Below are 19,410 nucleotides of genomic sequence, written 5' to 3'. Positions count from 1 at the left end.
GAGAGAGGGTAGAGAGAGAGAGAAGAGAGAGAGGGTAGAGAGAGGGTAGAGAGAGAGGGTAGAGAGAGAGGGTAGAGAGAGAGGGTAGAGAGAGAGGGTAGAGAGAGAGAAGAGAGAGAGAAGAGAGAGAGGGAGAGGGAGAGAGAGAGAAGAGAGAGAGAAGAGCAAGAGAGAGAGAGACAGGGAGAGAGAAGAGGGCGAGAGAAGAGAGAGAGAGAGAGAAGAGCGAGAGAGAAGAGCGAGAGAGAAGAAAGAGAGAGAAGAGCAAGAGAGAGAAGAGCGAGAGAGAGAAGAGCGAGAGAGAGAGAAGAGCGCGAGAGAGAGAGAGAGCGAGAGAGAAGAGCGCGAGAGAGAGAAGAGCGCGAGGGAGAGAAGAGCGCGAGAGAGAGAAGAGCGCGAGAGAGAAAAGAGCGCGAGAGAGAGAAGAGCGCGAGAGAGAGAAGAGCGCGAGAGAGAGAAGAGCGCGAGAGAGAGAAGAGCGCGCGCAAGAGAAGAGCGCGCGAGAGAGAAGAGCGCGCGAGAGAGAAGAGCGCGCGCGAGAGAAGAGCGCGCGCGAGAGAAGAGCGCGCGAGAGAGAAGAGCGCGCGAGAGAGAAGAGCGCGCGAGAGAGAAGAGCGCGCGAGAGAGAAGAGCGCGAGAGAGAGAAGAGCAAGAAGAGAGAAGAGCGCGAGAGAGAAGAGCAAGAAGAGAGAGAGAGAGAAGAGTGAGAGAGAGAAGAGAGAGAGAGAGAGAGAGAAGGTTGGAGTTGAGCAGGAAGAGGTAGAGATACAAGTGGGGAACATGCTGCAAAGATGTACCCTTTATCAGAAGAAGAAAAATCTGTGTGCACAAACACATACTATGGAGAATGGTCACTCGGGGGGTTAAATGTATAAAGTCTGAAGACTCGTCACTCAGAAGTTAATTCATGTACAGTGGAGAATGGTCACCAAGGAGTTAAGGGGCAAACACTGATGAATGCAAATATAGTGCTGGTAAGAATACCGGCTTAGAGTAAGCATTTCATTGATAACCAGGATACTGGGGAGTGAGGTTGAAATGTGGATCTCATTGCTGATGTGGGTGACCCACACTAGAGAGCTCGTCAATGGCTAAAATCCACCAGGTACCCAGAGCACTTACCCACTCCTCCAGCGTTGCCCCTTTGCTGGTAAAAATGCTGCAAAATCGCACCCACCAGCAAGAAAGCACTTATACCTCGCTGGTTTGACTGGTGAGCGAACAATGCCCTATGAGAAAATGAGTGTTCCCCAGTTGGCTGTAGTGACAGGATCGCTAGTGAGACCTTGGCCTAACCCAACTTGCTTATGATGCATCATGAAATCTTAGGTTGTTTTTTCTTCGTTCAGATTCACCCAAGCATGCTATGTGGATGAGGAAAAAGAGCCACACAGAAACAAAGTTAATAAAATTGTTTTGTCCTTGTGCAATGTAGGCATGGGACACTCTAAAATGACAGTCCATTCACAAAAAGGTTTGTAGATTTCATCAGGAAAAATGATAATGTATGTTGTATGTTGTATGGCCATTTTAGATCTAACAATTAGCTGAATTGTTCATGATGTACTCACTGCTTCCATCTCGGTTTTTCTCCTTCAAACATCCTACTCGGGTAATACATCTTATACAATATCATGTGCTTATCATTAGGTCTAGTTTATTTATGTGCTCAGATTGGTTGTTTTGGGTCCATCAAAAAAGGCAGCACAGTAACAGGATGTTTACCTCTGTAATTCCACACAAGAGTCTGATACAATTATGTCAAGAGCACAATTTAGAGTCCCTCTGGCAATGCTGGAAAATATGAAAAAATGCTACAGCCAAAAATATTGCTGTGTATGAATGTATGCCCTAGGATAACTGATGGAATATCACCAATGACATAATGGAGGGAAGCAATGCTGAGCATTAAGCTCCATCAGACTCAATACTTGGAAATCTAAAAAAAGGTTTCATATGAAATGGTCTAAGCAACGGAAGGCTTTTTGATTGTTTTCATTTTTTATAAATGCTACCTCACTATACCCTGCCTGGTTAGAATGTCTCACTGATACCGCAAGCTCAGCTCCATAGAAGTAGCAGTTTCCATGTATTGCGCTGATGATGGCTAACAAGCCTAACGTAGCTGTATGCAGCCTGGTTAAAAAAAGACAGAATTTGTTCTGTAAACCATGGGTCCTGCTTCTCAGTTAGCCTTGGGGCAAAAAGCAATGGTTTGCATGGTTTGGACCAATATCCCAAAATAAGAAATAAGCCCCCTATTTCTTTTGTAATAAAAAGCTCTACTATAATTTGTACTGGTTATTTAAAAAAAAAAGGCCTTTAGAGTGAGTCTGCAATCTTATTCTACAATATTTCTATGACAGAATTTGACTTAAAGAAGAAATCCAGGAATTAACAAAGTTAACCCTTGCAGTGGGGCTACCACCACACTGCGAGGGTTAACTGCTCGTTTTGGTCTAGGGGCGGGGGATCCTCAATCCCGTCTGGCTGGTAGACCAGTCCCTGCAGCCTCTTTTTCCTTGGGCTCCGGCAGTCCAAGGATCTGTGATCTCAACACATCTAAAGCAGGTCCATTCTCCTGTATTAGACGTGAGGACGTCGAGGGACATACCACAGTGAGTTCTGACCACTGCAGGACCGAGGATATCAGGTGAGCGTATCTTTTGTATTCCAGCCCCTAGAGAAAAACAAGCAGTTAACCCTTGCAGTGTGTGTGTGTGTGTGTGTGTGTGTGGGGGGGGTGTAGCCCTACTGTAAGGGTTAACTTTGGTAACTCCTGGACTTCTTTAAATTTCAAGCAGCCAGTTAGGTCTGATTACTCTGATTTACGAGTTGGAAGAATTCTCCAGTGAGAACAGGATGCTGCAATCCCCTTTTAATAGATCTAATGATGATGCTAATATAATATAGTATTGGAATACCACCCTGTACATCAGCACACAGGCCAAAAATACATTTCAAGGATCTCCAGCAAACATTACCGCAGGGTGTTACCAGCTGCCGTTTTCGTAAATAGAGTTAACAATTAAGATTCCAATTAAAATCCTGCTGTTTGTAGTCTCTTATTATTACTTAAAGTCAATTTCAACCTTTGTAAGTGATTAGCATTTATGGTGGCAGTGATGATGTACCTATTTTCATGACTCACATTGCAGGCTTTCTTAATTTTTTTAATGAATTTATTATTAGGCCTCAATCCTACAAATTCAAACATTTCTCCACAGGAAAATCAGTCGAACACCAGGGTGTTAGGTTGTAATCATGTACCCCCCTCCATGTCACCCACTGTAACATGATCAGTAAACACCACCTCTGCCTTTGCACACAATACTCCTTCAAACATCAGGAAGAGGGGGGGGGGGATATACACACATTGCTTGCACAGCACCACAGCACAGAGGCAGACATTTCCATGGGGATATGAAGAGGAAAGCTATCAAATAATGCAAGTCTCTGTGTTTATATACATCACCTGCATATGCCTGCGTCATGTACACTTGGTGTACATTAAAGGCACATGTTTTAAAAAAAATACCTCTGCAAAAGGTGGAAATGGGCTTTAAGGGTTATCTAGAGGCAGAGCCAGCTGTACCCACCCCCTCCCCCATCCGTTCCGCCAGTAAGCGCTGGAAGATCGGACAGTGGTAGGGGAGGAATCTCTGCAGGGAGCCGTGAGTGACTGTTATGGCTCTCTGCAGTGACAGGATTGAGAAGTGAGCGAGCAAAGGTATGTGTTCGCTCACTTCCCGATCAATTGAGCCGAACTGTGACAACGAAACTGTCACAGGTCGGCTCAATTGATCGGGAAGTGAGCGAACACATACCGTGATTTTCACTCGCCTCATAGTTCTCCTTTAACAATAATATAGGTTCCAAACACTTACCATAAACTAATTGTGTTTAGTTTTGCAAATGACATTGTATATGTTTAATAACGGACGCAATCTTACCCTTCACACTTGGCTTGCATGACCTGGATTTCCTTAATAACTGGAACCAACTCTGAACCCATCTCTGGTGTCCCCAAAATATTCCAGATCCGATGTTTCAGAAGTGATAGCTGCAGCTGCTGCATATGAACATTTTCTTCGAAGCGTTCAATCTCCGCAAAGGAGTTCTGGAGGTGAGGAGTTCTCTGTCTGACTTCAGGCCTGTCCAAAACCTCTTCCTGGCAGTTATCCAGAAGTATAACCTCCCGTTCCAACTGAAAAACAAAGTAATAATGGTTTTCTTCTATGTGGTCTATCTAGTTATCCTAAGTTGCTACTTATTTTCAATGACAAATGTATCTAATGCACCAAAAACAATGTTCAACAAATCAAGTTACTAGATGAGCTAGAGAAGGCCAAGCCAGGGATACATTGAAGTACTAGTGGTTTGCTCATTCAATGTCATACACAATTTAGCTTTTAATCACTTCAATAGCTCAGACATCTCAACTCTCGCGGATATTCCGGGAGTCTCCCGCTATAAGATAGCGGCTCCCGGACACCCGGGAAAGAAACATCTTCTCCCTGAAAGGTTTACTCTGCTTATCAATCGGAGTAAACCTTTCCCTGCTGGTTTTTTTTTCTCTTCTTGACATCAGGGCTGCCGTTGGTCGGGGGAAAAAAACAGCATAGGAATGAATAGCTAGATTGCTATTGGCTATTTCTATTTCAAACCAAGGGGGCTCAGAAGTACAGCAGGGCCATAAATGGCTTCACAGCGAATTATGCTGGTCGCAATAACATGTGGCAAATACATCTAAAATATCGTTTGGGAATGCCTATACGTTTTCTAAGAAAGCCTTTGGTATTCTGTATCACTAGGGGAGATGCCTTTGGGATGGAATGTACATAAAAACAAATTGCTGTGGGACCCCATAGGTTTACATTACAAACACTTGAAAACCAAGAACGGCAACACTTTAAGCTTTAAATTACCAGCTCGCTGATGAATTTCCACTCCTGCTTCAGTTCATCACAGTAGAGCTCCAAATTTCTAGCGATGCCCAGCACATACAACCACCTGTCCCACAATGAGGACACCATTTTCTCAAGCAGCTCAGCATAATCATCATTGCTTGCACTCAGGCCTCTAGATATCCACTGGAGTTCTTGCAGCTCTTCTTCGTAGGACTGAATTTTTGCCATTAAATTCTGGAAAGCATTGGAAAGAAAAAAAATGTTGCAATGTTAACATACACATAATGCCTAATTTAACAGCATACAACAAATATCTCAAGAGTGTCTCCCCTTTCAATCAGATACTAGTATACTAAACACCAACTAGCTCTAAACCAGAAGTGAGGAAACTTGCATTGCCTCAGGAGATTTGTTGTTCCACAACAGCTGGAGGGCTAAACCACTGCTCTAAACTAATTAAAGCCATTACATGGATTGGTTACATTTAGGCCTTGTACAAAAAGAGCTTCAGCTTATTTAAGTGTGTACAGCAAGCTTTTACAAAGCTTCCAACCAGCTTCAGGCAATTTCATGGAAGCACCTTTCAGCTCCAGTCTGAGGAAGTTAAACATATATCATAATGGAAGTGCTGGTTGTTCCTTTAATCAAGCTGCTTACAGGCTTTAGTAAGCTTTGGAAGTACTTGTACTTGAAAATTGTTTAAAGCCTGCTGACGCCTGCAAAAGGGACAATCCCTAAACTAGAGCTGAAGGTTGCTTAAAAACCTTCCACAAAGTTCCTCAAAGTTGTGCATATAAATCAAAACACAAACAACAAATATGTTATTACACACGTTTCTGCAAAAGTTAAACTGTATGTATAGCCCAAACTAGTTCTGGATAGAGTATGGAACGGATAGAACATATCTCAGTTTATTTTGTTTGCCGTCTGTGGGGAAATGTCCCTTCAATTCCTGCCCCTAAAAAGCTGTCCGTGGGGAAATGTCCCTTCAATTCCTGCCCCTAAAATGCAACAGGAAGTTAGAGGAAATCTCCCAGTGAGAAGTGAGAAGAATTCCCCTCTTAGACATGTGTCCCCACTGGAAGATTTCACCTCTTATTTTTGGGACAACTCTAAAATATTGCATTTCTCATCACTTTCTTCTCAGTGACAAAGGTCAGCAGTACAAACAGAGGGGTGAATCTCCCCAGTGAGGACACATACAGCAATATAAACTTAACAGCGGGTCTAAACCTTCCCCGAACCATCTAAAACTTTAAAAAAAAGGTTTTGTCAACAGATAAACTTTATTCTGCTTTTAATAAATCATACAATCAAGGTATATCTACTGAAGTCTATCTGTCTGAATATCTATTTCTGTGACTTTAGTTGGGCTTTAAAAGGGGTGGACAGGATAGGAAAGGGTTCCCAGCTGATGACAGCCCCTCTTTAAATTGTACTACTACCTATCAAAGTGAAGTGTCAAAAGAAAGTATCCCAAATATTGTTCTACAAAATCCAATAGCTATGAACCCAGTGCCCCGGCGTAGTGATCTTCTGTATAAAATCATACAATAATTTTTTTCAGGAAGGTCACTCCATCATAAGCACACATTGAGTTTATGAACCCTACTTTGCTTTTCTCCCACTGTTCCAGAGCTGCCTTATAGGATGCTGGCTTCTGAAGGAAGGAATCTCCGATAACAACTTCCATTTCCTCAAGTCCTTTAAGTATCTTCTGCTTCTTATTTTTGAAGATCTGATATTTCTCTTCATAGCTATGGAATTAATAACACAAACACAATTAACACCATGAGCAAATTACTTTGCATAAAGTATACTCTTTCAAATAGTATCTGCAAAGTGAACCAATGCCTATGTAGAGAAGACCTACCTCACTGGACACAAATTGAATGAGTTGTGTCGGTAGATGCTATGGCTACATAGTTGTTGGTAAACCTTAAAGTGGGCCTAGCATTAGAAATATGTTTTCATATGAAGTGCAGGTAAGGTGTCAGTGTAACACTTAAAAGTTATTTTCCACTTTCACAGCCAAATTGGAATAACACCTATTTTATATGTTACATGTTCCTATTCACATTGCATAAGCTAAAACAAAAAAAAATGCTCCTTGCAGTTTAAATTTCTTTTACATGGGTTAGGGTTTTAAGGGTTAACATTTCTTCTTGTTTGTTTCTTTTAAATGCTAGGAGGGGCTGTGAGGGGTGAGGGGGTGTTGTCTATCCAGAGTTGGCTTGTCCGTTGTATGTTAATGAAGCTTATCAGATAAACACAATCCTCAAATTTCAGTCCCAAGTCTTTCTATAAAGGACAGATCACTGTGAAAGGGCTAAGAAAAAACCTGGAATCAGACATCTTGCCAGATTTAACAAAACATCTAAAAAGGTCAGTACGTTGTGTGAATAGAAACACATAATGAACATATGAAGGGGTTTTCCTAACTTTGACTGCAAAAGTGGAAATACACTTTAAGGCATTTATTACCTCTCAGAGTTCACGGTACTCCTCCTGACAAAGCCTATATCCTACTTTTCTTTCCGGAAGGATGGAGGCATTCATGGTCAGCATCTATTTCCTGGACTTAGATAATGATCCAGAGATAACACAATCATGTAAATCCTGGTGTCTGTGCATAGTTCTTGTATGTGTTCACAAATGTTGGACAGAGATCAGCTTCTGCTCCTTTGTGACAGCTACAGAGTAACAATGTAACAGTCTGATCAGTGTTTAATACTGATCAGGAATGCAGGGAGTTGCATAGTACATGGCTGAATGGTTTTACTCTTAACCGCTGCCACTATGAAATATACAAACCGCACACAAGGAGAATTGCACTTTCTTCTTTTTGTAAAAACTACCTCACCTAAATTGCCCCCTTCGACTAATTTGGTAGGAATTAACAAGTGAATAAAACACTTCCAGCCAGGGCCGGACTGGCCATAGGGCAAACCGCCACTTGCCCGGTGGGCCGGGCCGGCCAGAAGACAATCAACCTGATTGTGTTCGGGCCGGTTTGCTATGCCTGATGGTCGGCTCTTAGCAGAGCCGTCACTACTACACAGTAGACACTAGAGGGAGCTGGTGGGGGAGGCCAAAAAAACACTTCCTCACCCCGCTCTCTCTAGTCTCTACTCTGTGCTCTCCTCTCCGGAGCTGCCAGCGCTTTTCCTGTCCCCTGCCCCGGCCGCGATATTTACATATGTATGGGCCGTGGTGATTTGCATATCAATAAGCCACGAACCATTCATATGTAAATATAACGGCTAATTCATATGCAAATCAATGTCGCCGCCCCCCCCCCTTACTAGTGGCCGGCCCTGCCCCTCAATTGCGCTTCTGTGTTTTGCTCCGCCCCCTGTTGGTGGTCACGTGATTGGGCTGCTCAGTCTAAAATGCCCGGGCCTATTTTTAGTCCCAGTCCGGCCCTGCTTCCAGCTAATGAACTGTACTCATGAACTTCCACATCTCATTTTAGGTGGATGTAAGGACTAACCTGGCCAATATGGATTGTTTTCTTTCCCGGATTCCTGCCAATTCATAGTTCTTGTTGCAGATTTGACTCAAAATATCATCCAAGTCTCTCTGATTTTCTGTACTACACACTGATTTCAGCTGATCAGCGATATTCTGAATTTTGGCTATGGCAACATTTAGCTCTACTTCTTTGCAATCCAGGGTCTTCGTTTTCTCATCTGAGCTACTCAGAGCAAAATGATGCTTGTGTAACTTTTCTTCATATTGTCTGAAAAGTTCAGCTACTTTGGTGATGGCTTTTTGCATGTTCTGAAGGATATTATACGTCTCGTTAGTGACTACCTGTTAAAAAAAACAAAACAAAAAAAAACATGGCAATGTCAATTTTGTTTTTTTTAATGTGGAAAAAGACACGCATTCAAAGCCATGTCCATGTCAGTTGTCCTAAAGGAAACCTGTATGGTTGGAACATCTAGGCTGCCATCTTTCCTTCTCAAAATGCTAATTTCCTCATTGTTACGCTTTTACTTTACAAGACGTTAAAAACATTGCATTGGGACTTTTGAGGTACCCCAAGAATTGACTTGGATAGAGTAAAATATTCTGGGAGAGACTTATGTAAAAAAAACATTTACAACATTTAGGAATTTATGAGAAGATGCAGCTAGCTTACATATGATGAGAGATGTTAATGATATTTTGAGGTGTTTTGAGATGTTTTGAGGTACCCCAAGAATTGACTTGGATAGAGTAAAATATTCTGGGAGAGACTTATGTAAAAAAAACATTTACAACATTTAGGAATTTATGAGAAGATGCAGCTAGCTTACATATGATGAGAGATGTTAATGATATGCATATCAATATGATCTTGGGTGTCAATTGGATAGTTTTAAAAATGCAAATAGGGTTTATGTGTTTTTTTTTAAATGACATATCATTGTGCAAGTCAATTCTTGGAGTATCTCAAAAGTCCTATTACAATGTTTTTTACTTCTTGTAAATTTTGACATTTGGATGTGGTACCCAAAGTAAAATAACAACGCGATTTCAAAATAAGACAAAATGTATTTTTTAAATGCACATACCGGCAGTAAAAGTACCCGAATTAGACTTCATATCAGCCTTTTAGCACTCAGACTGGCAAAGAGGAGAAGAGGGGCAGGACTGAGAGCCAATCAAGTGTGCTGCCTGTAAATATGCTGATAGGAGGGCAGAGTGGAGTGAGCAGAGGGGGGAGCTCATCACTTTTATGCTGCTCCTTCACCGTTCTTTTACTGTCCGGCCAGCAAGTCAAGGGTAGAAAGAGAACACTATTATATGCTCCTTAACTGTAAATGGTATAATCTACTTATTAGGCTGAGTTATGGGGCTTGTTAATCTCAGCACTGGATAGACAGAAATACAAATTCATGTTTTACCCTTTTCAGGTAAAACACCTCCAATAAATGCTTTTTATCTGAGTATTTAGCTGTTTATCTGGAGTTGAGCTTTAAGATTAGATCCACTTTAAAATTCTCATGCTATAAGATTGACTAATTTTTATAACCAATGGTCAAATTTCTAGGCTGTCAAAGACAACTCACTCATCTGTTATGATGTAATATATCACTACTTACAATATGCTCTGAAAGTTTCTTCTCAATTTGTTGGCCAGTATTCTTTACTTCCTGCAGATGTTCCCTGAGGTCAGATGGACGTGATGACACCGATGATAAACCTTGTACCTCTGCTTTGCTTATATCCCCAAGAGCTTCAAGTCTCAGTAGCCTCTCTTGCAATTTGTTCTCATCCAGTTCATTAACAAATGACTCCTGGAGCTCTTGGTCAATTCTATTTAAAGTGCGCACGGCTTGCTTCACTTGATGTGGAGAATGTTTCTGCCGCTCATAGTAGTCAGTTACCAGCTGGCTGAGAGCTTGGTATGATCGCTCCATATTTTCTGCTAAAGCAGTTAATGACTGTTCTTCGGCTCTGATAGAGTCCACACTAATAGTCTGTTCAGAATGTAACCAGCCTACGGCCTCTGCAAATAAATCGCGTATTTTCTTTATTTTTTTACATGATACTTGAGCAGCTATAACATCAAAATTGGCTGCAATAGGGACAGACTCTTTTTGTAGGGAACAAACCATTGTTCTGATTTTTTTCAACAGCTCTTGGTAATGTCCTTGCTCTGGTCCACAATGTTCTGAGTGACCACTTCTCTCTGTAAAGCTTAAACAATTCTTCTGTAAGTCATCAATGGTTAAGCCATCCCAGTGAAGCCTGTTATCCTTGAATAAGTCCTTATATCTCAATATCTGAGGCAAGTGATCTTCAGATGATGAGACGGCATTTTGGGAAAGTTGTAATTTCTTTTCAGAAACTTCCCCGTCTAGTTCCGAAGCCTCTTCGCACATTTTCAGTTCAATGGGCTGTGATGCATTCAAATTCTGATGGAGGGAGGTCAACCTTTTTTGAAACTCGTTACAAATACTTAGCAATTTTTTGGTGTAACAAAATGTATTTTCCTCTAGTCTTCTTATCCTTCTCGCCTTGGACTTAAGACTTCTTAATATATCATTTAAATATAACTGCTCAGAGCTTTTTAGCTCACTATGATAGATCTGGCTGTTTCTTAGAAGTGTCAAGACCAGACCTTCAATTTCCTCCATTTCTGTGGTTTTGGCCTTTAAGCAATTTAGCTGTTCACATAGCTCTGTTGCAGTAAATATTCCTCTTTTGACTGGAGTTGCTTCTTTCTCTAGACACTGCAGTAATTCTTTGAGCTTTTCAATTTCTGAAAAAAGTGCTTTCCTCTTTTCCCATCCTATCTCCAACTGCTGCAATCTTGAGGTTGATTGTATAATCTGATCCCGATATAATTCCTGCAATTGTTGTAAGAAAGAGCTAAAGTCTTTGGACATGGCTCCATCAAAGCTTACAGAGATGTGCTTTGACTCTCCAATGGCAGAGTCTGTAGCAGAATTTCTGTCCACTATTTCTTTGTGCGCTTTTTTGTAAGTTGTGGTCTGTCGCTCTATATCTCCCAGCAGAAGTGCAATACCCTTTTCAGCGTTAGACTTGTCTTGTGATTTCTTCACCCACAAGAGTGAACTGTATAAAGGTTTTAGAGATGGGTACTGTTCTAGGAACGCATCTGGCGTCTGACACCGAGTCAGCTGACGGTCTTTCACACGTTCTTCAAGATTTTCCAGTTCGCTCTGTAAATTATCCAATGAGTTTTCCAGGTCTTGTCGCTCATTTCCGCTCCATGTTCTTTTCATTTGCAAGTCACATGTATTTCTTGACATATTAAACCAATGTTTAATGGCTTGTATGTCTGCAAAAAGGCCCAGCGATGCGTTGACCACATCTTCGGAGGAAGGAGAGGGCTGATCAAGCAGGTCTTGCTGGACCTGAATGATGCTCCGAACATCATCCACTCTATCCTTAAAAGCTGCTAACTCTTCAGCTTCTTTAGTAAGGCGATCACATTCCCTATGGGTACTGAACTCCATCTGTTCCCACAGATCTTCTATTTGGCTCACTTCATTGTCCATTATGTCCTTGCCTTTGCTTGATATCCCTAAGTGATCAATATTACACTGTTCTGCCTTCAGAATGTGCAAGTTAACTTTTTCTTTTTCCACTTGGTCACGGAACTGTTTAATTTTGTCCAGCTGACTTATAAGGCTCTCAGTGGGTATCCTGGAATTAACAAAAAAGCTGGATTAAATGTCTTAAACAGGGCAAATCTTCAGATGCAAACAAAAATGTGATATCCATTTACTACTTTCCATATTATCTAAGATATATTTTTTTTGTTACGCAGAATTTTTGCATGTTTTCTTAAGGGAATATTGCAAATAAAACACTTAGAGAATTATGGGGAGAGTGAAATACATTCATACCCATAATTAAAGTTGACGTGTAATGCTGCAGGTGTCATAGGTCAGCACTATTGATTGGGAACTGAGCGATCATATAGCCCTCAAATCGCTCAGTTCCTCATCCTCTCCCTGCAGAGAGTGGTGACTGTCAGTCACAGCTCCCCGCAGGGATTCCCCCCGCCTCTCCATTACTCCAGTGCAGACTGGAAGAACGGACAGGGGAGTGGCGGGCAGCAGGGTGGATCCCGACAGCTCTGCTCTGTAAGCATATAGCATATAGCTACATGCTGAGTTTTAGGTCAAAGGAGGACGTTAGTATAGGTCCTTCTGTGACCCTAAAAAGAGACACAGTACAAATTGGTTTACATTTACAGAAGAGCTCCAGGAGTTATATCTGAAAAATATATAACTTGCCACCGTGCTGCCCTTGTGGAGATGTAGCTTTCCTAAAACTGGGACTGAACCATGCAATTTTTTACAATGGATTTTTTTGCTGCAGTAGAAGTCAAAGGGGCCACTATTGCAGCCACTTATTCCACTCAAAGAATTGCAGGGACAAAAAACAAAACTGTAGGGAGTGCACAGACAGAAGAAAGCACTGGACTACGGGTACGACTTTACTCTGGTCTCAGTTTTAGGAGTGCTATTTCTTGTAAAGGACAGCACAGAGGTAAAAATAATCAACACTTTACCCGTACCGCCTGCTGTTCTTTTCAGAGGTAATTAATGGAATGCTCCTTTAACATAGAATTACTGCTCCCAACTGCAGCTACATGGTTGCAATGTGACTTGTCTGCATTTGTCCTGCAGAACATGCAATTCCAAGAATGCTCACAAGCAAGGCAATGGGGTTGATTTCCTGAATGAAAATAGGCTGTTCACTTTGCAAGGGCATTTTCAATTTGTAGGGGAGGTTTCCCTTCAGCTTAATGAATGAGGTGAAATTCTCCTGACTTCCATCATCCAATCATACGTAAGCAAAAATACAATTTTCTTGCATGTGATTTGGGTATTCCTTTCAAAAGGGAAATTTCTTCACATTTAGTAAGCTAAGGGGAAATGTCCCCTGCAAAGTTCCAATACCCTTGCAAAATGCACAGCCTAATTAACTTTATTGAATCAACTACAATGTCGCACAGAAAGTAATGTGGCTTAAGGAATCTTCCCCATGCTTTAGTCAATTTCACGCTGTCAGGGCAATAATGTAACTTACAAAATTTTGCTCCAGCAATGCCTATTAAAAGTACCAGTCTCCTTTTTGATGGGAAGAGGAAAACTACACTTTGGTGGAAAGGATTTCCAAAAAGGTTTTTTTGAGCAATAATGACCACTTCTGATAACTGTATGAATTGTAATTTAACCGTTTCAAGTATTGGACAATTTTGCTCTCACTTTGCTTGCAAAAATTGTCCTGTGTCTTGGACTTGATTAAATAACAAGCTAGAATAGGATTCATCAACATGTGCTAGAACTGAAAAATTAGCATTCACTGATATCAGTATTCTCAGAAAAGCACCTGGATTTTTTAAAATGTGTCTAAAAGGGCAACAATGCTCTATGATATTTTAGGGAATGAGGTATTAATTATAAAAAGTAATAGTAATAAAGATTATGCTTGGTGGATGTGTGTTCACTAGCATTATGCACTGCACATGGAATTATTACACACACACACACAGCAGGATTCAATAACAGGCCACTAAGTAGCCTGTAGCCTAACTAGTGATGAGAGAGTCTGCCAAATAAGTTGGACAAAAATATGGCACATTTAGGAAAAAAAATGTAGCTAAACTCAAAATTCGAACTTGATTTGAAGTCAATGTAGGACCATCTCTTGCATTAACCTTTTAATCTTTGGAGGGCAAACAAAACAACACTCACTCAGTTGGTGGCTATGGGAGGCTTCCCATGCCATTTTTGTGACAGTAGCTTGCACCTCTCTGAAGAGCCAAAAATTATGGTCAAAGGGCCCAAAACTATTCCCCAATGACGAATACAATTCAAAATTAAAATTGGAATCTGAATTTGAACTCAGGAAAATCGAGTTAGATTTGAGTTTGACCAAAATTCAAACCTAACAAATAATAATAATAAAGCCTACCTCATTATGCTAGAACACAATTATTGGCTAACTTAAGCTGTGTGTACTTACCAGTTGCCCTAGTGGGTGTTTGTTAATGATAGGCAGAGTTATAAAAAAAAATTTAAAGACAGAATACAACATTTTGGTCAAAGCAAATAGCATTTTCATCAAATGTGCAACAGATGAGCAAAAAATACTACAACTTACATTTTCAGATTTTCCTTCTCCTTGCACAACATTTGATATGACTCTCTAGCAGCACTTAGGGCACCCTGGAAGCTCTTAAGTGCTTGGCATAGTATTTTCTTTTCAGTTCTGAATGTAGTTAGTTCATTCAGCAGATCTTCACACTTTGACAGTAAAAGCTCTGAGCCTCGGCTATCACCATCCCTGGTTTCCTGAACTGCAGGCTCTTGAGACCGTATTTGTGAGATTTCATTATAGAGCTTCTAAAGTGGAAAATGGAAGAAAGAAAATATAAAATAAAACCTCCTTTTTATAACGTATCTATAGACTTAACAGAAAAACTATGTTCTCCGTACAGAATAAAGAAGATTACTATGGAGAGGTAAAATACTGTGTGTAACGGTGATTTCTTGTTTGGCCAAAATGATAATTCTGTATGAATAGGAAATACTAAAAAATTATTTGGTACCAAAAACTAATAACTCAGAAATTCATTGGGCTTACCAGAGGTTCAAAAAATGTATCTTGGAATTGTAGTAGACTACAAAAGTGCAGCAGAAATCCATAACTAGGCTTTGGTAATGCCTTCCTCTCCAGATTGCACACATTTACAACATCAGAGTTCTGATAGCATACAGGAGGGACAAATATCACAATCCAGGGACTTGTGTCAATGGGCAAAACCAATGTGCTTTCAAGTGCATTTGACTTGCAGCTGACTTAATTTTGACATGCGTAGTAGATCATTCAGAATCAACTGACACGTGCATCTGACCTCCTTCTGACCTGCATTCAACCTTCTAAATGGCATCTTACTGCTTTAAGCTGATGTTGCATTCTTATTGATTTGTATGGGGAGAACAGATCAACACAGGCTAATTCAGTCGCAAATGAAAACATATCCCCTTGGGCAGTAATAATAGTGGTCTTCTACTGTTTGCTAATAAAGTAGTACCACTATGCCTTAGAACACTCATATACTCCCAATAGGTGCAAGAAATGCAAGAAATTCAAGCACTGCTTACAACAATTATGAGGATCAAAACATTCACTACTGCTTGATATTTCTCCAAAATTATGAAAAAGTCTCTGAGCAAATATTCTTGGCTTTTTCCCATTGAGGAAAGTGAAGAAAGAAAGCGCATTTAAGTTTGTCAGATAATAATAATAAATATAAGCAATGTATTAAAACATTGTACCAAAGAATAAAAAACCTTGAAGAGCAATATAAAAATGATCAATCCTAGAGTTCCTTCCAAATTAACAGAAACATACTGACGCTGCTGGATTTGGTGTGGGTATCCGAGCTTAAATAGCCTCTGATCACCAAAGGGTTAAAGGTGCCCATAGAGGGTGGCTGGATGTGCAGTAATAATCCCAGGGATAGTCAACTTTGCACTTCAGCTTTGCCCTATTCATTGCCTCTAGATAATCCCGAAGAGGTATTATCAATGAATACAAAGGTCAAAATACAATATCAAATATCTGTTGTCATCACAAATAATGCGTAAATAATTTGGACAACCTAGTTACAACATATCAACATCCAGAAACACTGTTACTCCACTGATAATATGTGATAATATGCAGGCTGGTATATATCACCTTAAAAGGAGAACTATGGGGTCAGGGCTTTTCCCCATAGTTCTCCTTTATATGTTTCTTTTAAAAAAAGTTCTTGAAAACGGCAATTGCAGTTGCAATGGGAAACAAAATACATTCCTCCTTTGCTTTGAGACACACATGTTGAATTTTGGTTTTATGCTGCCCTAAAACTACCCCATAGATCCTGCACAATCCACCTCAGACCTTGCAGAGCCCACGATAGACCACGCATAGCCTACTTGAGACCTTGCAGAGCCCACCACAGACCCCACACAGCCCATCATAGACCCCGCATAGCCTTCCTGAGATCTTGTAGAGCCCACCACAGACCCCACGTAGCCCACCTGAGACCTTGCAGAGCCCACCACAGACCCCACACAGCCTACCATAGCCCACCTGAGGCCTTGTAGAGCACACCACAGACCTTGCATAGCCCACTACAGACCCCGCATAGCCCAGCTGAGACCTTGTTGAGACCACCACAGACCCCGCATAGCCTACCATAGACCCTGACAGCCTACCACAGACCACCATAGACCCCGCAGAGCCCACCTAAAACCTTGTAGAGCCCCACACAGCCCACCACAGACCCAGCAAAGCCCCTTTCCCTGCACACATGTGCTCCTCTACTTACCTGAAGCCCCCCCAGCCTGATTCCGGTCAATTACTTTGGTTACCAAGTGTACCCCATTTTAGATCATCTTGTGGAAAAAAAAATACAAGTATTTCCAATTTAAAATGCGGTTTTACCTCAATGCCTTCAATGTACTGCTCCAGTTCAGTCACGCTTAATATAAGTGGATGTTTCTGGAAACTTTTGATTTCTTCCTCCCACTTTGCAATGTACAATCCTTCTGGACTCCGTTCAGACTCAATTTTATCATCTTCCCGTACACAAAGGAGCTGTAGGATGATAGAGAAATGTGCAAATACACAAGAAACACAAAAAATAAGTTTGGAGCTCTTTGTGACCTCATTTGCATATGTTAAAGCAAAAGTCCATCCAAATCTATTATTTCAGTTGTTGGTACATGCTGGAGAGCTAGACCACCTGACAATTTCTTATATCTTTCGGCTACTTTATTGGTGGAGCTGGAACATGCAATGGTGGGTGGGAATATCTGAAATTTGCACGCAGATAGGTGAGAATTATGGCAGAAAGATATTGACGTTAGAGTATCCGAGATATCCCACTAGGCTCTACCTATAAAATATCCTAGTTGAGTAAACTGACTTTTAAAATATGAGGTTTTTTTTATGAGGCTCATTTCACCGGAATTAAGGGATATCTTTCTTTAGGCTTTATGGGATTTTCCTGTCTAAGGCAATGATTTACTTCCCAGTAGGAAGCATTATGGTTCTTCTTGTTGCGCCACATAAAAAACTGTTTCTATGCTTTGCACGAACGAGTGCTAAGAAGTCAAAAATAGCTGCATGAAAGATGATTAAGAGCTTCTTCATACGTATGCATGTTTTTTTCTGCATGGAGATGCACATTATATTGAGCATTGCTATTTATACTCAATGGGCCTTTAATGCACACCCACAAACCCACGTACTAACTTACTTCATTTTTTCCCAGCACACTACAATGCTGTGAATGGGTTCTTTAAAACATGTGCTGCAGTGCACAGGGAGGCTGGTGCATCTGTTTAGGACATCAATGTGCATTTGAATGCCATTGAAAATGAACAACAATGGGTAGACTTCACTTTTATTGAAGTTGCCCTTTAAAGGTTGCCCCCACCCCTGAGTGGCAACCACTGTGCTAAAATACTTACTTTTAGCACCACTCTTGAGTTCTCCATTGTGCAACCCTACACAGCCTTTGCAGAAAAAAAAAGTCCCAGCTGTGTTCAGCTCCTACTGCACATGCGCACAGGTCAGCACATTCAATCCTATGCCAGGTCATTACTTACGATGGTTCTAAGCCATCCATTGGTACGGCTTTAGCCATTGGAATAAATAGAAAAGTGCATGTGCAGTAGGAGCAGGACTTGGCCAGGACTTTTATCTGGCAAAGGCTGTGCCAGTCCGGGCCAGGCCGTACAGTAAAGAAATTGGATAAGGGGCTGAAGTGAAGTGTTTTGGTAGGTGGATGCCACTTGGGGGTGGAGGAAGGCTTAATGAGGAGTACAAAATGCACACAAGACTATGAATAAGTTTGAAATGTCGCTATAGTTTTTAGTTGTTAAATAAATGCATAAATGTATTGCCCTAGGTTTCTCTTTCCACTACACTTAAGTGAGAAAAAAATGCTAATTTTTGTTTGGATCAGTAGGAATGTGATGACATAAAAGTGGCACTTGTTTTACAAAGGCAATTGCTGTACTTACAGCTGACAGGCGAGAAAAGCATGACAATGAACACAAACCAAACCACCGCAGAGTGAGCTGACCAGATGGACACACATCAGAATTAATGTGGTTCTACCTTTATAGTATACCTGTCACTCAAATACAGAGGAAGCATCTGTGCCAAAATCCAGCATATAAATTCACTACAAGCAAAGACATCAATGCAAAATGAGTCAGTGACACAAAGTGGAACTATAGGAAAAATAGAAAATGACATACATGGTGCAGTCTGTTGTGTGCAATAACACAGCAGTATTTGTTTTGTTGTAATATGGTTTTATTACCTGTTGGTCCTGCTGGTAGTGATATCTATTATACAGTGGGCCATAATCCTAGATACGGGTACCACACCCCTAGAATGTCTCAACTACAGATGGCATGAAATGGGGCTTTAACGATACCCACATAAGGAAATTACACAAATTGCAATAAAATGTAACTTTTTAATTATACAGATTAAAATATACACATACTGTATATACAAATATTATGAACCAGAACAAACTCCATGAAATAGGTTAACACATCTCCTGTAAACCCACAGATCTATGTACAACTGGCATATCAGGTAATAATCTTAACTTTCATATCATAGAGTATGACAAGTCCATCATTGTCAGATTTGATTGATTACACTGTAGGTGTTGCCGTTGTGGGCTTAACACTCAACTTATTTTTGCTTTAATGGCTTCTTCAGGAGAGAGGATATGTTCACAAAAGAACCACATGAGCACGGAGAAATGAGTCGACAAGAAGAGTTGACGTCACCCCAATGGCGGAGAGGGCCACAAGAGGGAGCAACCCGAAGACACTGATGGCCAAGGACTCCTCTCAGATATCTTGGTATAGTGATCTGACCATCTGCATCCCCATTGGAATGAGTCTAAAGTCAAACATCTGATGCAGTTTGCGGGGGGGGG

General features: G+C 41.0%; 1 protein-coding gene across 1 annotated transcript in view; it reads right to left on the bottom strand.

Annotated features, from left to right (window-relative positions):
• Positions 1–19,410, bottom strand: part of SYNE2 (spectrin repeat containing nuclear envelope protein 2) — a 272,106-nt gene that overhangs the window by 140,721 nt on the left and 111,975 nt on the right. The window contains exons 47-53 of the mRNA XM_018556025.1: positions 16,884–17,036; positions 14,550–14,791; positions 10,004–12,077; positions 8,404–8,726; positions 6,523–6,667; positions 4,929–5,144; positions 3,954–4,207 (exon numbers count right to left, since the gene is read on the bottom strand). Of these exons, the coding sequence (XP_018411527.1) occupies positions 3,954–4,207; positions 4,929–5,144; positions 6,523–6,667; positions 8,404–8,726; positions 10,004–12,077; positions 14,550–14,791; positions 16,884–17,036 (3,407 nt within the window). The remainder of the gene's footprint in view (positions 1–3,953; positions 4,208–4,928; positions 5,145–6,522; positions 6,668–8,403; positions 8,727–10,003; positions 12,078–14,549; positions 14,792–16,883; positions 17,037–19,410) is intronic.

The sequence above is a fragment of the Nanorana parkeri genome, unplaced genomic scaffold, assembly GCF_000935625.1.
Source record: "Nanorana parkeri isolate BGI_ZX_2015 unplaced genomic scaffold, ASM93562v1 scaffold12, whole genome shotgun sequence".
Classification (NCBI taxonomy): domain Eukaryota; kingdom Metazoa; phylum Chordata; class Amphibia; order Anura; family Dicroglossidae; genus Nanorana; species Nanorana parkeri.
This window is presented reverse-complemented; position numbering and strand designations above follow the sequence as displayed.